Below are 20123 nucleotides of genomic sequence, written 5' to 3' on the forward strand. Positions count from 1 at the left end.
ATAAATCCCCAAATTATTATCAACTAAATTTCAAACTGAAAATATCTACAAGTTTTCTAAGTCTTTTTAAATTTAAAGTAAAGTTGAAAGCGCATTTTATTAATTACAACTGCATTAATTTACTAAGTTTACACGTTTTTTTTATAAGAAACATGTTTATAAGAAACTAGTACTAGAAATCCAAAAATCTTAAGAAACTTATTAGTACTGAGTTACTTTTCGATAATAACCTTATTTTGTTAAGAGGAATTTTCATAATTTTTCACCCAAATATCAACATAACACGAAGTTAAAACAAATATTATCTACAATGGAGAACAACAATTCAACAAGTAATTAATTTTTACGCGCAATCGAAAAATTCGAAATTAAAGAAAAAAGAAAAAGTTTTGAAACCCTTAAGAAACTCTTATAAAACTTTTAGTGATAGAATTGAAAAAAAGTACCCTTAAAATAAGAAACTTGCTAGTACTAGCCCATTTGCTTGGTTTCTTATTAAAAAAAAACAACGTGTAACTTTATTGTATAAAGTTTTCTTTACAATCTAGTGGTGTGTAACCTTGTGATTTTAAACTTATTTCACTTTTTAAGTGAAATAAGTTTAAAAGAAATGGAGTAATCATATTATGTAAAACTTTCTTAAGTAAGATATTGTTCAATCTTACTGCAAGCAAAACTCGGGACAATAAAAGATTTAGAATTAGCTGAAAGTTCTTTGTTTTTAAGTCACAAATTTCTATTTTCTTAAAATTTCTTAAATCTAGAAACAAATTTATGATGGTTTTACTCAGTTATGATCAAACTTTGTAACTACTTTTTGTTCATATGTAGTTATAAACAGACTCTTAAAAAAACAACTTTTTTTTTGCTTGCGAGTTTATTCCCACAAAATGTTACTTCATTAAAGGTTCCAATGCAGAAGTCACCTAATGCCTGCATAATTTATATAAAATCGATTTTTATTTATTTATAGATCTCTCTTACTCTGTATTGAATTTGAAAATTGTGCAAAATAGATTAATTTTTTTATTTTAAATGTTTTTTTGTTGCTTCTCCTCCGTAAATCGAGGAATTTATATCATTATCCCCTGGACAATCATACCCAATTTTTGAGGAATGAATTAATTCCTGGCCTCAATGTCCAAAGAGGGTTAATTTTCTCGGGGATAATTTCCCCCTCTATCCCAAGAAAATTAACTCCATTTTGGAATTTATGTCTAGGGTGTCAATATCATCGGCCATAGAAAAACATGAAAACTCGATTTTTGAATTTTGCGATAACTTGATGATATTTTGTTTTTAATATACAATTGTTTATTTTTTCATGATTTTTTGATAACAGAGAATAAACTAGAAAAAAGGAGAAAATACGTATACTGAATTTTACTAATTTTTTCATTTTTAGGACTGATTTTGATTGTTTATTATCTTTCGCCAATACTAACGATGGGGATATGTGGATCCTCTTCTGGCTGCCATTGAAAATTTACATCCGTATTTTTAATTCACATTTAAGAACATTTTTCCCTCAATCTTGGGATATTAACATTTCATAAAATCTAGATATTTTGTTATTTTAATTTAGGTTAAAACAAAAAAATATTTAAATAAAATAAAAATCCGCGCGCATTTACACTGCTGGGCACCATCAGCAAATAAATGTTATATTTTTTATCAAATACAATTTTCTAAATTTTATAGTAACATTTTTAAAACAACTATTTTGTAGTTTCTTTCTCTTAACTATATTTTCTTAAATATGAGTGACTTGATGCAATTAACTGTAATTATGGTGCGACTAATTGTAACATGAAAAAAAGGAATGGAGCTCTCATGTGTGCCCGTCCTTGGCCTATACTAGCTGTTTTTTTCTCTTTATACCAAAGATTAACTAACTGTATTACTGATCTTTTTTTATGGAAATTTAATATTTAAAATGTAACATACTAACTTTATTACGAAAACTATATTTCATTTCTCCTAAAAACATGAACTTTAGAATAAATGGCTGAAAAACTTTATCTAGTGATATAACTCGGTGTTGTGATAAGTGAGAAATTTTCATTCAAAACACACTTAAATGATCTTATTCTCAAATTAAGCCAACGGAATGTTAGCATAAGATCGACTTAAAGTTAAATATAAAACGTTACTATTCATATAACACTCATTCCATTTACAATATGTTTGTCAAGTTTGGGGACATCTAAAACCGCATGCTTTTCTAAAACCGTTACATTTCAAAATAGGACAGTACGAATTTATGCACAATAATTTTCGTAATGACATCCTAAGTTTTTCCCTTTTTAACTTAAATCAGTTTTTAAATTGTTCGTTTCTCTGGGAACAAATACACGATATCCTTCCAACCTTTTTTCAGAACTGTTTTAATAATATGATAACGAGTCGAGATAACCTAAGGTCAGTCACTTAACTATATTTTTTGGAATACCCTCCCGAACGTCCTAACAACAGGTTTTATCCGTAAGTCCAAGAATCTGTTTTTAAGGGACTTCACCATTTCTTCCTGAATAGTTCTGGTTAATATCATTCTTTAACCTCTATATATTTTTCTTTGTGAATATATTATTTATTTTACCTAAAAATTTTTAAATTAAAAATTCTGATTTAACTGTTATAATATAAATTTTGTGAAACTCTAATTTCATATTGTGATTAATTTATTTCTAATGATATTCTTGTATTTTATTAGTAAATCATTATTTGCTGTGAACTGAGTATTGTAACATTATTCTTTATAAGAATTTTTATTTTGTTTTATCCAAATTATCCGTTATTATCTAAATTACGATTTATTGCCATCTTTATCGTTGCTATCTAACTATTATATATTATCTATTTTATTATTATAATATATTATCTATTTATCATTATTGTTATAATCTAAATTTACGAATTATATAAAATGGGTTTCCAACGCGTTGCAAACGGGTTTAAAAACGCAATGCAAGCTATTTCATTCTTAAGATTAGAAAATTCGAAACGTGACATACTAAGCGTTTTAGAACCGTTTCAAAACGAAAAACAACAATATATAAAAAAAAAAATTTTTTTTTTCTTCTTTAATCGGTTTGTAACCCTATGAAATTGAATCTCCATTATTTTTAAATCAAAGACGAAAATATTACCCAGGTAAGATATTATACCATTATTGATTACAGGCATTAATTGAAAGATGTTTCACAAAAATAAGGAAACTTTAGAATTTCTGTAAGCTCATTTTGTTACAAATATGTTCTTAATATATTGATAATTTCACGAATTCATTACAGTACAGTTTTGTTATTTTTAAGTTAGTTCACAACGAGTGAAGTTTTAGCGAAATTTGATAATTATGCTTTTTGGCTTTGCCACTCATCGAAGTAATTATCGACTTAATCACAACCGTATTCTTGATTTAGTTATATTTGGGCGAACCAATAAAGAAGCAGAAACATGTCATTTTAGCGGTGGTTTTTTAAAACGAACTTTACAAAACAAAATAAATCGTCATAGAGCATAAATAAATAGTTGCCCACATTCATTTTATACAGATTCGTAAAAATAGTAAAAAGATAGAGTTGAGGAGTTTTTAGAAATTTTAATTTATTATGTATTAATAATTTCTGTACGAAACTCGTTTTTAAAAATAACTATATTTACTAAACGATAATAGTTTCTGAACATATTTTCGAGATTTTAAAAAAATTTAAGATTTTTAAGAACTTATAATATCACTTTACTCTAATTTACAGCTAAACATGGCATCATTTGTACCCTTGTCAATAAAAAAGCTGGAAGAAGAAATAGCTCATCTTAATGTATACGATTTGCCATTAAATCCATCAATGATAGTAGGCGAAGGCGCATCCGCAATCGTATACATTCACAATTTAAGAAAAAATACAGTTGCTGTGAAAGCGTTTAAGAGGCAAGTTTCGAAAAAAAAGATCATGGATATCGCTCATGTATTAAGAAAACTGGAAAATGATAACGTAGTAAAGTTCTGCGGTTTTAGTACAAAACCGTCAGCGCTACTCTTTGAATATTGCCGCGTTAATGTTACGGGGAAAAAGTACACAACCTGTCATCACTTTTATCAATATTTAATGACAATACTTATTTCAACTTTAAAGAGAGATTAAACTATATATTCCAAGCCACCAAAGGATTGATTTATTTACACAACAATGGAGTTGTCCATCGTGACTTTAAACCGAGCAACTTACTTGTATCCGGAAGTTTAAATGAAATATCAGTTAAGGTAGCTGATTTTGATGGAATGTTGCTCCTAAAAGAAACTATAACTGCAACCGCAACTTCTTTTCCGACAAAAGGAATGACTTTATCGTATACTGCACCAGAAATCTGTTCTGGTTACGTAAAAACTCCATCGAAGAAAACCGATATATTTTCTTGGGCTATTTCTGCTTACGAAATTTTATCAGATCTGTCATCACCTTGGCAAAACGTACTTCGATCTTTAAAGGATCACTTACTAACTGAAGCTTTATGCAAAGGCATCAGACCAATATTGGATGATGTAAAAAATCTCTACCAAACAAAATCAGTAGATGCAACAATTGCAATTTCATTTATTCATTCTGCATGGAGCGGAGAACCATCGGAACGACCTGAATTAGAAAAGGTAACTGAACAATATACTAATTATTAACGTAACATATGTCCGTAAAAGTAAATTTATTCCGAATAAAATGAAAATACATTTTTTAAATTTATTCTTAATAAAGTTAAAAAAAAAGTTTTTTTGTGCAAATTTTTTCGGTTTTAACTCCTAAGCAATATTTTATTTGCAGTTTATTGAATCCATGGAGAACACCTTGTCATCCAAGCAAAAGGAAGCTCTGATATTGGAAATTGAAAAACTGCAACCAAATTCTCAGGTAAAATAAGTTAAATCCAAAATTTCAAAACTTTTCTTATTACTAAAAACAATTTTGTGTTTTCAAAATTTTGAATTACTGTCATACATTTGAAAAATGTGTAACTATTTACTAAGACAATAGTGAGACTCCAAAAAACCTTTTTAAAAATTTCGTTCTTATTAGAACCAAGAATTGTTAATGATGGAGTATCCAATGATGAGGTATCCAAGATGACATTAAATTGCAAGAATTCTTTTACAAGTGAAGAGGCTAAGAAAAAAAAAATAACCTCATTTGAAGAATCAGAAATACATAATAAGAAACTTGACCTAGCAACTAGTTCCCAGGACAAGCTCCTTGAAAGTGTTTTTTTTAAAGATAATTTAATTGATAACTTTAACAAGGACAATGTTCTAGGGACTAGTTTGCAATCATGTAGTGAGCTCAAGAAGGTAAAGAAAAAAAAAAACTAACAACTTTTTAAATTTTCTTAAACTTTTTAAATTTATTAAACTATCAAATTTGCATTTTTATTTATTTATGATTTGTAAAGTTTTCACATTTTATAAGTTTTTAATGGTATATTGCTTATATCTTGCTAGAATATTGAATTTATGGACTTCACAGTTAATACGTTTTCTTGTAAAATCAAAGAAACCCAACCTGAAGAAAATAGTATAGGGTTTAAAGAAAACTCACAATGGTTAAATGAACCTAATTCCCAGGGCCTTCTCCTTGAAAGTCTGGTTATGGGACAATGTTATCCCAATAACACAGAAAATCAAGAGAATGCCCAGGTTTTAAGGTTAAATTTGAACAACAAGGTATATACTAATAATTTTTCTTTACATTTGTTGTGAAATTTTTCTTTTTACTCACATACTTTTACCAAACTATTTATCTGACAATAATCAACTAAAAAAAATTTTTATTGCAATTTTTATCAAAATCCTTATAGATTAAACTGAGTGAAACAGCTGAGAAACGAACACGCTCTAATGTTCAAAGAGGGATATCTTTTGAGGAGGAAGCTAAGATTTGGATTGCCAAAAAATCAGACAAACCAAATTTGACAAAATTGTTTATTAACAATGATATTGGTAATTCTCTTAATATTTTACAATTTTTCTTTCAAAAGAAAACATTCAAATTTCACAATATTTTAAAACTTGCTTAAAACATCAAACTCAAATACATCTAATAAAAAACAATTTGTTATTGCTAATCTTATTTTCTTGTGTTTTCCTTCATAGGATGGGGAGTTTTCACAACTGTGCCTATCAGTAAAGGAGAATTTATTGTGGAATATGATGGTGAATTTAAAAATATTTTCAACAGATTTGGATATATTTAGTTCAATAATTCTTTTGAATATTTTTTAAATAACATTTTTTAAATAAAAAATAAATTAGTTTTCTAATGAATTGTTTAATTTAAAATAATGATTTTATAACTTTTACATTATTCAAAAAATTCTAATAAAATAGGTGATCTGACAGAAAAAGAAGAAGGTTGTAACAGAGAGGAAAAGTATGATGAAGAAAAAGAAGGCTCTTACTTGTATTTTTTTAAGTACCAAGGAAAAGAACTCTGGTAATTAGTTCACATATTTAAAAAAAAAACTTTTAGTGAAACATGCATAATGAAAAGTTAACAAGAAATTGTTTAACTGTTTAGAAACTCACTAAAAAGTAATTGAAACAAGAACTAGAAATTATTCACTCATAAACTCACAACAGAGTTTATGAGTGGATAATTTCAAGTGCTTATTTCTGATAAGTTCATCTGGAGTTGTAAAAACACACTAATAATTTCATCTAATAATTTGTTAGTGTATTTTTAGAACTCTTTTATTAACATCTAATAATTTTAATTATTATTCATAGTATCGATGCTACATTTAACAACCGATTAGGGAAACTAATAAACGATTCATCAACACCAAACTGTGCAATAAAGATAGTTGAAATTAACAGTGTTCCTCATTTGTGCCTTCAGGCTCTGCATAATATAGAAAAAGGGAAAGAGCTCAGATACAACTATGGAGTCACAGGATTATGGTGGAGAGGAAAGGTATATTTGATACTTAAAAAATAGATAGCTTTTTTCGCTGACTGGGAAGCACACACAGCAAAAAATTTGGATAAAGCTGATTAAGATTTGATGAGTTATAATTATTTTTAGAAAGAATACAAAATACCCCTGGACATTGAAACAGTTTTAAAAAAGGTTCAGTTATTTGTTTATTTATCATTATATAGAAACTTAGTTGGTTGATATTTCATATAAAGCAAATTAGTTACCTAGCATGACTTCTTTTTTTTTCTTTACATCATCCAATATGAATATTTCATAGCTCTTTTAAAGTATTTAATTTACCTAATGAATAAATAAATGATTCGCTAATAATATTATTCCAAATTGTAAAAAAATTTTGATTTCAATTCTAGAAAATCTCTGAAGACAATGAAAGGGAAAAAAAAGAGGTTGGTTTTTTAGTTCACAAGTAATCATTAATTTTATGACTTCTAATAATTGAATGTAAATAAAGTTTTAATGAAAATCTACAATTTATAAGGAATTAAAACTAACTCTTTTTTACTGAAAATATTGTGATGTCATAAAATATTTTACTTTCAATCTAAATCAGCAATGCCAATTTTTGGCATTGTTTAGGCGTAATGGCATCCCAAGCAGCTTTTATTTTGATCCAAAGTTGGTCTAAATTTGTTGCAGTTGACCAGTTTATGTTTCTATCAACTTCCTCCCATAAATTTTCTATCTGATTTATGTCTGGTGACTGTGCGGGCTACTCCAAAACATCAATCTTGTTAGCATTAAACCACATTTTTTACACTTTTGACAGTGTGCTTAGGGCCATTGTCTTGTTGGAATTTTTAAACCAAAGAGAGATTTTAGTTTTTAAGAATAATAAACTGACCAGTGCTTTAAATGTGATGTTAAATAAATTAAAGAGTGTCCAGATATCATAAGAAATGAATAGAATTGAATAAATTTTAGAAATTAATTCACTGTTAGTGTAAATTTATTGAACTTTACAGTTTGTACATTTGATAATGATTTTGAAAACAAAGCACTAAGGAAATTTAAGGCATTTTTAGCTGATTTTATGTATGAAAAGGGTTTTTCAACACACAACACATGTTGACCAGTTGAAAATCACATGCAAAAGGTTTTCAACACGTTTCTTTGCTTTGCTCACAAATCCTCAGGGCTAAATCCATATGTAGAATAAGCGCAAAGTTACAAGAGTAAAAAATGTCAAGATTTTTCATAATTTTCATCAAAAAATCTGTAAAAATGTCTCAACTAACTTCTAAGGTAGTGGTTTAGTTAAAAGAATGCTTATGGGACACTAATAGCACTGTCATATAATGTTTTATATAGAAAAAGGTGCATATACGGTAAATAGGGCTCAATCAAGAACAACAGTTTTGACCCCCCGAAACCAAAAATTTTGGTAAGAACATGAAAATCCCTATTTTATAATGTTGTCGGTATATTCAACTAGAGCACATGTGTTACCCACATTATGGCCTGGGGGCTTGTAATAGGCCATAATCAGAAAAGTTTTGCACTGTAAGTGAAAAAATCAACAAAAATCAATACTAAAACTACCTTAACTTTTGTTATACTGCAGGGATTGGGATGAAACTTTACCCAAATCTTGGTATTGGCATAGGCTACATTGCCACCAAATTTTATTGGTCCATGACTTATGGTATGGATTTTATAGCAGTTTTGCTATGTCAAAAAAGAAGGTAAATTTTTTTCATTTTTGTAACTTCAAAGTCATTTTTTTCCCGCAGGCGTACCTAAAAGATTTTAAAATTTGCACTAGGTGACCCTGGGATGTGTACACTATCACCCCATATAAGTGGCATTCTTGGGTCAGCTAGGTTGGCAATATTGGATTTCATGATAATTGTGTTATAATATATATGTCGCCTGGACTACAAATACTTGTTAGTAATTAAATTACTTCAAGTATTAGTAGTTAAAATGAAAAGTAATTAAATTATTGTTAGTGTTAGCAATTGAATTATTAACAACTACCAAAAATATGTTGTTGCTATGCTATGCTAAGTAAGGTATCCATAGTAACCAAAAAAAATTAACCTCATAAGAATTGTAAATCTCATTTTAATTCATACCCCCAATATTGTGTACTTAGTGCAAGTAAAATACTGTTAAAACAACATTATTGTAAAAATATGTCGTTGCTATGCAAAATTTAGTACTATAGCAACCAAGTTAAAACATATAAAATCTGAACAAGGATTTAAGGGGACGAGCAATCAATTAAAATTCGATTGAAATGTCATATAGCTCAAATAAATATTAGACAAAAGATGGCAAATTGTGGTAATTATAAGTTATTGTGTGGCAAAAAATAAATTTCTTAAGGAATTTTTTTTTTTAATCTGTGATTTTCAAAGTATAACTGAGATAACATGCTATGACAAATTTATTTCACATATTGGTTTTTCTTATCTCTAAATACTCTAGAATAACATGTACTAATTTTTTGTTTCAAAATTGTAGATGTAATTGAAATATAACGCAATGTTAATGTCACCGTTAATTACTTATTTATAAATATTTTTTTTTTTTCTTTAATTTCAATATTCAAATGCTTAAAGTCCTGGTAACTAAGGGGTTTAATATAAATAAATTATCAATAAATTTCTCCTATTATATATAGATACTAAAATTAAATAAGTTTTCAAGATTAGACAACTAAAATTTTTCCCATTTTGTCCACCTACTGGCCCACTGCGGTATGCCGGTATGAAACTTTAGGTACCAACAATTTCGTCATCCTTCGCTGTATTTTCAATGTAATTGCTCTTGCCACCGGGCTATTGTGCACTCTTGAGTGAAGAAGTCTTTTACTAATCACACTCATATATATATATATATATATATATATATATATATATATATATATATATATATATATATATATATATATATATATATATATATATATATATATATATATATATTGATTAAAAGGTGTTTACCATTTAAATACATTTTACTAAATAGAATGAAAAGATGTTTTCATGTTTCTTCTTGCAGTATAACCAAAAAATTAAAATAATAAAAGCTAGGGCATAAAAATGAAAAAGCTTTTAATGGATTCAACTAAAGAAGACCACATTTACAATTTTCTTAAATCAGAATAATAATTGATGTACTTCTTAGAACTTTTAATGAATTTAATGAATAAATTAATGGTGAGTTAAGCCTAGTAATAGTTATAACATTTATCTTTTGTTATTTCTTTGATAAAAATAAGAAAGTAACTTACAGTTTTCATTTTTATATTTGGTTTTTCCTAACACATAAAAGAGAATAAAATATAGAAAAAAACAACTAACTAATGTTAAGTCGTTGTATTGTCAACCAAATGCAATGTATTATATTTATAATTTTAACTATGGTGCAATATGAAATGCGTATGGCAATCTTTTTACCTCTATGTAAATGTAAATTTGAGTTAGTTTAACATTTTCTTGTTAATTAAAAGTTGACAATAGTAAATAAAGTATAAAAATAATGTTTAAAAATAATAATTAAAAAAACAACAATAAAAATACAGAAAAGCTGGTATTTGAATCTTTTAATATAGATATTCAATATTAAAAGTAGTTGACCTGTATCCCATCTTTTTCTACAAAGTGTCTTGGTGTGATATCCTAAAACTAAAGTTTTTGCAATAGCATGTTTTCTTCAGGATAATTTTGAGTTCCTTCATTTGTTTTGACTGATACCTTTGGACTCCTAAGTAACCTTTAAAATATCCCCCTCCCCCCTAATTCTTTAACAACCCTTGCAGTTCTAGGAGACACTCAAGCATTTAAATGTGCTCAACCATCTAGTCATGTTATCAATAACTTCCACCTGAAGTAAAGAATGTTTTTGAAATGATTGCTTTATTTAAAAAATAGATAAGAAGCACCATTTTGAAGATCTATTTATAACAATCTCTTTTCTTGAATTCTGTATTGGAGATTGTGCTAGTAATCTTTTTGAAAAAGCTATCAAAGTTTGTATATTCTTTCTGTCTGTCATCTGATGATGTGTCTCACTTTTCAGGTGAACTGACTGCCAAAATATTTGCTGATTTTCTTTTGATACCTTCTTGCTCCTGGATGATTTTCTGGTAAAGCATTCTTTTTCATTCATTTTTGATAATGTTCACATTGTTATTTAATAACTGTCATTATGGTGATCTTCAGTAAACAAGAAGTTTGTATTTTCATGATAAAAAGCATTTACTGCAAGTAAAACATGAGTTAGTTCTAATCTCTTCTGATCAAGGCAGTTCCAATAGTATAAAAGCAAAGGTTTGTACTCTGCAGTTTGTATGATAGCAGTGATTTTACCAGGATTGTATATTATTGTTAATAAATGAGTTGTGAGTTACTGATGAGCCACTGATTTTATGTATGATCAAATAGAAATACTTTGAAGTTTAGAATATTAATGATTAAATAAGGAAGTTGTATAAACTTTTTAAAGGCACAACTCTGAACTACTAATACCATTAATAGAAATGTTAAAGCATGTCAAATAGTCAAATATTAAATTGAACTTTAAAAAACTTTAAAAAACTTTAAAAATAAATTTAAAAAAAAACAACCAAAAAAAATCAGAAATTTAAAATTTTTGCTTAAATTTGTCTGTTAAAAAAAAAATCTCTACATTTTTAAAATTTTTTGAGAGCTATAGCAGCCAGTTTTTCTTGGCTCTGGCTAGAACTAGTGGCTCCATGGCTCCAGCTCCTTTGCTTTTGTATAAAAGGCTCACTTTTAAGCACTATAGGCTCTTAAACCAAATGAATACAATGGTTGTTTAATTGTCTATTTAGACAGATCCTGATTCAGCAATTCTTTGATTATTCTTGTTAATGATAGTCTGTTTTTTTTGAAATTCTCAGGCCATCAGTTGGTTTTTTTGTGAGATATTATTAGATTACAGTTTTGAGTTTTCTCTTTTTTTCTTTTTTTTAATCAATGTCTCTTATCTAGCTTTGACTAGAAGCATCTTGCAATTTTCTGATAATGTCCTTTTGATCCTGTCCAAAATATTCTTGTCATCAAGTATTGATACTTCCCTGTATTACGTTTTAATTTTATTGCAAAAACAAGTAGATCTGAGGATTAGATCTACTTGCTTTTACATGCTTGCAATCATGTTACAGTGTTGACTCAAGTGGATATTCTACTTGTATCTACATCATCTTGGATGAAGTGGATCTTTTTTTTCATCATAGTCATTAGTTACTTGCTGGCAACTAATGGCTGTGATGAAAGCTTTGAAGTTATTGATAGATCTATAGAGAATAATAATAATAAAGAAAATATTCTGTAGCTCTCTGAGTTTTTCTAGGTAATCAGAACAGCTATAAACTCAATCATAAACATTCTCTATAGGTTTATCAATAATGTTAAAAAGAAATCAACTCTGAAGACCAACCTTACAGAATGAGACAACTATCAAAGTTAAGGGCTTTTAAAGGAGGACCACATCTGTTTAGATGTGATCCTCCTCCTGTTATGCATGCTACAACACAGTGAGCCATAAAGACTGCCAGGTTCAACTTTTCCCCACCTCTATTTTTTTTTTCATATTAAGATAAGTGCTGGTTAGATATGTTATTTTTTTGTATTGGGCAAATCTGAAATCAATCAGGAGTAACATAAGAGCTTATTTTTTTACCCTATTTACCTCCCTTCAAGTGATAAAGTTACCCCCTTTATGATGATATTACCTCCTCTCTAAAAGTCGTTGTTAAAACAATCCTTACTTTTTTTTACCAATCTTAAATTAAAGTGATTTAAACTCCTTTTACACCATTACAATAATAATGGTGTAAAAGGCCTAAAAGTTTTTTATTGAAGTTTATAAATGAATATTTCATAACTTTAAATTTACTTATCAAGTATTTTATTATTTATTCTTTAACCTCTTGCAAGAAGAGTAAAGCAGCAGCTGCACATATTTTTTTCAGAGATTTAACATCTTTTGTATTAACATGAGATGATCATATAATATCACTAAGCTCAGTACTATGTCTAATTCTTGGTCTGTCAACCTAATTTGAAAATAGTACTTTATAAAAAATCTATATCTTTATATGTATTAATTGTTTAGCTAAAATAAGTTTTAAGTCATATACTTGAGAAACTTTACTTATCCAGTTTGAATAAGCGTCGAAACAACACTAGTGTTAAAATTGTCACGTCATCAAAAAGAAATTTAAATCTGTCTACAACATTTATAATTTATTTATATTTTATAAGTGTTTGATCCTTTTTCCAGCAAAAAGATGTTTCTTCTGCAACTTGAACAAATTACATCTGGACAGACATTAAACTCTGCATTGTTCTCAGGCCAGATATACTCATTGATTATATTTGCTACAAATGGTCATACTTTTACTAAAGATTTTGCACAAACACACTGTTTTAAATCAGCCATCTTTACCGTATGTTGTTTTTTACTTAAATCAATTCAAAACTGTTAAAGAAAAAGATGCCAAGAATGGCGAATTACATTATTTTTGAGACTTAATTTTTTAGGTTTTTCTAATCTTTAAAACTTAAAAAATACTAACTCTTCTGATCAACTTTAGATTTGTTCTGCACTTGAAGAAGACTTATACAAACTGCATTTACTTATTTAAAAAATAAAATTAGAGGTGTGGAGGAGTCGAACCTGGTGGTCTTTATAGCTCACAGTGACTACTGCTAATATTGGCTTTTTTTTTGCAAAGAGTTTCTGATTGATTGATAGATTTCTGGTTGATCAATTTTTTAATCTAATATCTCTAGAGTTATGAATGGATATATGCTTCATTCCAAGAAGTTATATGTAGCGTCCATGGAAAGTAATACTACAATTGAAACAGAACAATTTAACTTTAAGGTTGTTTTGCTTTCTTTATTGTTATGGTTCTTTAGTTGTTGTTTATTTATAAAACAGTTTTTTTTGTTTATATTGTTTGTTAAGTACAAAGATAAAGTAGAAAAATTATGATGTAGTATGTCAAAGAATTTCAACGGGTATATATTAACTCTATACTTAAGTCTATTATATATTAATGCTTTGTTAGTAAACTTTAAAAAAAAAAAAGAAATGAAACCCTGGATAAACTTTTATTTTTCCAATTTTAACTGAACAACTTTTTAAAACATTTTGATTCTATGTAAGTAGTTAAAAACAACTGGGTATTTAAAAGTGGTTACTTTATCAAAACAGAACTTTTTATTTATTGTTGCATTCTTAACATAATGCTAGATTTTGCATGGATTAAAACATTAAAAGCTAAGCAATTTAGTTTTAATAATCAATTATTTGATGCAGGAAGTGTTTTCCTATCAAAATAGATATGCAGGATTTCATCACTATTTGTTCCTCTGTTATTGTCATTATCACAACCCAGATGGTGCTGTAGAAATATGCTAAACACTTAAAACAGGGATCAGTATAATAATGCTTTTAACATACTTTAGTTAAATTGTGATTTATCATTAGAGTAAAAGGTCTACCAATAACAGAAGCCAGCAAACCTTTTTTACATTCTGTACTGACTTATATCTGCTCTTGTACATGTAGGACTGAGTACAATTGAATAGAGATGAGCTGAGAACTGAATATAGCTGTACTGAATTATATTTGTTCTTCCACATGAATTACCTAGTATTGATAATGTTTTATCCTTGAATCATGAGTAGTGTTATTTTGCAACTGGACAAGCTTGATTGTTGTTACCCATTTGTTCTAATTCATTTTCAGGAAACTATGCTGTCAAAATAGCCTTAATGTTTCTGTTAGCATTTTTAATAGAACCTTAACCCTGAGTATGATGAGACTTGATGTACCTGAGGAAGGAAAATTCAATTCTTGCTGTACTAAAATCAAAACAGGTTGAGTTGAAGCTTACTCATCTCAGGCAGAAAGAATGATGAATAAAAGTTAGCCTTGCTTTAATATATAGAGAACCTGGTGACAGTTCATTAGTGCTAGTAATGTTGGTTGATTGTGGCAGAGTTGATCCAAATATTCTAAGCTTTATAATGAACAGTGACTTAGAAAAAGATAGGTGAAAGATTTCTATCAAAGCTTGGAATTGAGCAAAAAACCTTTCTAGAAAATAATTTGACTTATGTCATATAAACTGCCATCTAATGAGGATGTCTGTATGGACAACCATGTGTCTTTGCAAACAAGGATTATAGCTCAGTCTTGAATATCATTAATGGTTTTATAAATAGATGCATTTACTCAAATCAAAAGACTTAAGAGTAAATTTTTGATTTTCCTATCCCTTGAGTTCAGGAAATACCAGAATTTCCTGGAAATAATAAAAATTCCTCAACAAAACAACAAGTTTTCAAATTCACTGAAATTGCTTGGGAGTTTGAAAATTAACTGTTTCTAATAATTTATTGTAATATTTGATAATGAATGAAAATAAGTGTCTCAATAAACTTAAATCATAACTGAAATTTATTTTGAAACATTTTTTGCTTCTTTGTTAGACATGTTGAAAACAACTAAGCTTCTATCATTTCTAAATTTTCAATAGTTTTGGTTAGTTAGATCTTTTTTTTATAAAAATAAAAGTTATATTGCTTTTTTTCATTCAGTACAAATATAGTTCTCAAATGAATTTGGCATCGGCATTGCAGAAATTACCCCAACTTAAATTATTTGTTGGAAATTTGGATGAGGAACTTGATACTAGTACTGAATGCCATCAGGTAAAATTGATATCAAGTTTATTTGATTTTGTGTTGCTTTTTAATGAGTGAGTGTTTTTACATTAAGAACTAAAAATCCAAATTTTGCTTGTAATGCATTAATCCAAGAATTTTTGTCTTTAATGAATTTGTTCAGTTATCAAGATAATTATACCTAAATGCTGAAAAATAAGTAAATCATTGTATATTTTGAGTCAATATTTCAAAAAGGAAATATTTTTTTATTTTTTTTTTTTTTTTTAATAATGAAGTTGTAGTTTGAACCTAAAATATAAAACAAGTTCAAACTGCAAAAAAATTAAACTTTTTTCTGAAAGATTTTTTTTTTAGATCAATGAATGGATTTAAGTATCATTCCAAACAGCTCCTTGTAGATTTTCATAAACCTAAAGTTGAAAAGAAAAATGAATCATCTGTTGCAAATTTGAATGTAAGAAAATTTTTTTCCTATAAAAGTAAAAACTTCTGTAGGAGAATATGATAATATCTATAGTTCTAAACAGTCAATCAATCAATATCAATATATTTTGTGTTAAGGATGTTACAAAAAACATAGGTCATTGCAAATAGTAATTCACTAATAAAATGCAATGACCTAAATAATATAAAGAAAAGTCAAGAGAAAAGCATAAGAAATAAACTAGTCACATAGTAAAAGTAGAACTTTACAAAAATTTATGAGTAATACTTATAAAATAGACTTTTAAAAGAGTTAAAATATAGGTCAAGTAGTTATTATAATGTATTCACATATACATACATGTATAAACATACACAAGTAAGAAATTATAAAATATACATAAACATAAAGAAAAAAGTTATAGAGGTAAAGAATAAAGTTAAGCGTAACTTTTTAGGTAAAAATGATGGAGTTACTTTAAGAACAGATTCTTGGATCTAAGAATAAAATCTGTTTTTAGGGTGTACGGAAGGGTGTCCTAAGAAAGGATATACTGATATGTAATGGAATTTATTCCATGTTTAGTTGTCCGTTTTTGTGGGATGGTTAAGTTGTTAAAAGTGACTGATCTTAGGTTATGCCCACATGTTGTCCTACTATTAAAATAGTTACGAAATATGGAAGGAAAGAGACTGTGTTGTTGATCCCAGATAAATGAACAATTTAGAAACTGGATTAAATCATAGAAACGAAGAACTTTGGATTTAAGATACAGGATGTTAGTAGGGAAGTCTCTTGGACAGAAATAAATTATTCGTATTGCTCTATTTTAAAGCAAAACGATTTTAGAAAGGCAGATGGTTTTAGATTGTCCCCATACTTGGCATGCATATTGTAAATGTGAACCAAAAATTGCATAATATATAGATAGCAATGTTTCAAAATTTTCAGTAGTTTTGTTCTGTTAGATTTTTCATTACAAAAATAAAAAATATTGTTGCTTTTTTTTCATTCAGCACAAATATAGTTCTCAAATGAATTTGGCATTGGAATCGCAGAAATTACCCCAACTTAAATTATTTGTTGGAAATTTGGATGAGGAACTTGATTCTAGTACACTGCGGAGTTTATTCACTCCTTATGGAACTATAACATCTTGTAATATACTAGAAAAAAATGGTAAAAGTAAAGGATATGGCTTTGTTTCCTTTTCTACAGAAGAAGAAGCTCTGAATGCCATCAGGTAAAATTGATATCAAGTTTATTTGATTTTGTGTTGCTTTTTAATGAGTGAGTGTTTTTACATTAAGAACTAAAAATCCAAATTTTGCTTCTAATGCATTAATCCAAAAATTTTTGTCTTTAATGAATTTGTTCAGTTATCAAGATAATTATACCTAAATGCTGAAAAATAAGTAAATCATTGTATATTTTGAGTCAATATTTCACAAAGGAAATATTTATTTATTTTTTTTTTTTTTTTTAATAATGAAGTTGTAGTTTGAACCTAAAATATAAAACAAGTTCAAACTGCAAAAAAATTAAACTTTTTTCTGAAAGATTTTTTTTTTTTAGATCAATGAATGGATTTAAGTATCATTCCAAACAGCTCCTTGTAGATTTTCATAAACCTAAAGTTGAAAAGAAAAATGAATCATCTGTTACAAATTTGAATGTAAGAAAATTTTTTTCCTATAAAAGTAAAAACCTCTGTAGGAGAATGTGATAATACCTATAGTACTAATTAGTTTTGTGTTTGAAAATTTTTTCATGATCAAAAAATCATGTGTTCTTCTGACTCTGAATAAAATGGGCTTCTACAGATTCTATGTTGTGTAAGATAGACAAATATAACCATAAACAACCAGCAACTTTGAAGCATCAGAAAAACTTTTTCAGGCATTAGTTTCACATAATTTTAAATATTTAAATTATATTTAAAAATTGTGTTTATTTTAAATATGTTGTGTAAGACTGAGTATAAATTTACTTAGTGAACTTGCAATTTATACTAAATTTATACAATTTATACTAAATTAACACAATTTATGCTAGATTAACACAATTTATACTAAATTAACACAATTTACACTAAATTAATACATTTTATACTAAATTGATACAACTTATACTAAATACATTTTATACTAAATTATTACAGTTAATAATAAATGAATACAACATGTACTAAATTAATACAGTTTATACTAAATTAATACAATTTATACTAAATTAATAGAATTTATACTAAATTAATACAATTTATACTAAAAGTTATAGTAAAGGAAATTTTACATATCCATCATTTTGAAGCTCCATGAACAATTTCTGTGAACAAAGAGAAACCAGTACTATGTTTAAGTTCTTTTTTAAAAATATTTTTAAATACATGTTTTGTATAATAAATACATTTCGTACTCTGAGCAGTATAAAAGATAACTAAAATATATACTTGGCGTGCTCAACACCCGCAGATATAAAACTTTATTCTATTGTTTTGTAAACATTCTTTTATGATGCTGCTGCAATTTAAAAGCTCTAGGAAAATAAAATCCTTCTACTCATGATTGTTTATAGCAAAATTACTGCATCGAAAACAAAAATGCAAAAAGATTTGTGATTAAAAAACTAAAGGAAACAAAAGAATAATGACTGACATTTACTAAATTATATTTTTGTTTCTAACTCACTAAAAGTTATTGATGGTTAATTTTTAGAATAAGTTAAAGTTCCATGCTTCAACTTCAAGCCTAAATAAACCAGAAAGCAGACAAAACAAGTTATGCATAGGCAATTTAGATGAAGATGTTGATGATGATGGACTTAAGCGCTTATTTGAAAGCTTTGGAAAAATTATATCAGCGAAGGTCATGACCAATAAATGGGGAAAAAGTAAAGGGTATGGATATGTATGCTTTGAAACTGAGGAAGAGGCTAACCAAGCAATCAGGTAAAGCATGCAATTTTATACTATATTTATTTCACTCTACATTTAAACTAAAAAAAAATTGATTGAGCAAGTTGTTGAGACATTCTCATTCGATGTCATAGTTGAGCCAATTTAAAGTTTTTTGAAATTAACCTTTAGTTGTTTGTTTTTTTTGTAACATTTTAATGAAATTGAAATTTTTATCATACCATTTAGAGTAATGAATGGTATGAAGCTTCCTAAAAATACAATCACTGTTGCGCATGAGCAAAAGAGAAAAGCTTGTACACCAGTTGCAAGTCACCAAGAAACAGCTGAAAAGGTTTCATTTTATTTTTCAACCAGCTTTAGTCTCATCGTACGTGTATTATGCATAATTTTAGAATTATCCTTGCAAGTTTGAAACTGTTATCCGCCTTTTATAGCCTTAGTTCTAACTTCTAAATTCTTTATTATGTTATGTTAAGCAATTAGCTTGAAATATGAACGCCAGCATCTACTTTTTGCAATCGTCAAAACATAGAGATAAAAAGTCAGTGAATATTAGAATTTAAATTAGAATTTAAATGACATAAAATTTTTATCTTTAAAAGGTATCAAGCCAGTAATTATTTGTATGAGTTTCTTATATTTAAGATTTAAAAGCAAAAAGCTCTATCTTCTTAATTTAGGAATGCTGCATTTGTTATGAACATCTAACTACCCAAATTGCATTTGATCCGTGTGGCCACACTTGCGTCTGCGAGAATTGTGCTACTAGAATAAAGGAATGTCCAATATGCCGATCGGAGTTCGTCAAATACTTTAAAATCTTTACGTAAAACATCTTTCTAATTGCAAGTTCACAATGTAGTAGAAATGCGAACTGCCTATATACACACTAAGGGTGTTGTGATTAATCATTTTGAGAAATTTTTGATTAACGATTAATTGGTTTTAAAAAAAAAACGATTAATCGATTATTAATCGATTAATTTATGAAAAATAAAAATAAAGTTTTTCTTTAATTACACAATAAACAGTATTATTTGAGTTTTTTTTAATATAAGTTAATTTTTTTTCAAAGTAATAAAGTATTCCACTCTAATAAGAATGGTTATAATATTACA

General features: G+C 27.5%; 2 protein-coding genes and 1 pseudogene across 4 annotated transcripts; all 3 read left to right on the forward strand.

Annotated features, from left to right (window-relative positions):
* The first annotated feature begins 3761 nt into the window (after nt 1–3761).
* Nucleotides 3762–4675, forward strand: LOC149881703 (receptor-interacting serine/threonine-protein kinase 1-like; annotated as a pseudogene).
* A 115-nt stretch (nt 4676–4790) lies between these two features.
* Nucleotides 4791–13733, forward strand: LOC149881704 (uncharacterized). 3 transcript variants are annotated; one of them, XR_016445220.1, is made up of 12 exons: nt 4791–4904; nt 5070–5338; nt 5489–5710; nt 5845–5986; nt 6140–6199; nt 6374–6479; nt 6773–6959; nt 7071–7115; nt 7337–7372; nt 8548–8668; nt 13242–13407; nt 13555–13733. XR_016445220.1 is itself a non-coding variant. In XM_090067549.1 (10 exons), exons 2-10 carry the CDS (start codon nt 5117–5119, stop codon nt 8557–8559), a joined length of 1032 nt encoding a protein of 343 aa, XP_089923675.1. In that variant the 5' UTR covers nt 4791–4904; nt 5070–5116; the 3' UTR covers nt 8560–8773. The 3 variants fall into 3 exon arrangements, 1 of the variants encoding a protein (XP_089923675.1); XR_016445221.1 differs by lacking the exons at nt 13242–13407; nt 13555–13733 and adding an exon at nt 11013–11661; XM_090067549.1 differs by lacking the exons at nt 13242–13407; nt 13555–13733 and having other exon boundaries at nt 8548–8773.
* LOC149881705 (polyadenylate-binding protein 1-like) lies at nt 13722–20009 on the forward strand. Its single transcript, XM_090067550.1, has 8 exons — nt 13722–13847; nt 15572–15685; nt 16016–16115; nt 17102–17328; nt 17661–17760; nt 18803–19035; nt 19231–19336; nt 19686–20009. Exons 2-8 carry the CDS (start codon nt 15651–15653, stop codon nt 19833–19835), a joined length of 951 nt encoding a protein of 316 aa, XP_089923676.1. The 5' UTR covers nt 13722–13847; nt 15572–15650; the 3' UTR covers nt 19836–20009.
* Nucleotides 20010–20123: the final 114 nt, after the last annotated feature.

This window comes from Hydra viridissima, unplaced genomic scaffold (genome assembly GCF_058129835.1).
Source record: "Hydra viridissima isolate aposymbiotic clone 2 unplaced genomic scaffold, HvirCarnegie_v1 scaffold_11, whole genome shotgun sequence".
Classification (NCBI taxonomy): Eukaryota; Metazoa; Cnidaria; class Hydrozoa; order Anthoathecata; family Hydridae; genus Hydra; species Hydra viridissima.

What these genes read in the sequence shown, in the direction of transcription:
- LOC149881704 (XM_090067549.1), top strand. Translation starts at nt 5,117, where the DNA reads ATGACATTAAATTGCAAGAATTCTTTTACAAGTGAAGAGGCTAAGAAA. An exon ending in CATGTAGTGAGCTCAAGAAG is followed by an intron (nt 5,339 to 5,488) that starts GTAAAGAAAAAA and finishes ATATCTTGCTAG; the next exon opens with AATATTGAATTTATGGACTT. An exon ending in GATTATGGTGGAGAGGAAAG is followed by an intron (nt 6,960 to 7,070) that starts GTATATTTGATA and finishes AATTATTTTTAG; the next exon opens with AAAGAATACAAAATACCCCT.
- LOC149881705 (XM_090067550.1), top strand. Translation starts at nt 15,651, where the DNA reads ATGAGGAACTTGATACTAGTACTGAATGCCATCAG. An exon ending in CTAGTACTGAATGCCATCAG is followed by an intron (nt 15,686 to 16,015) that starts GTAAAATTGATA and finishes TTTTTTTTTTAG; the next exon opens with ATCAATGAATGGATTTAAGT. An exon ending in ACCAAGAAACAGCTGAAAAG is followed by an intron (nt 19,337 to 19,685) that starts GTTTCATTTTAT and finishes TTCTTAATTTAG; the next exon opens with GAATGCTGCATTTGTTATGA.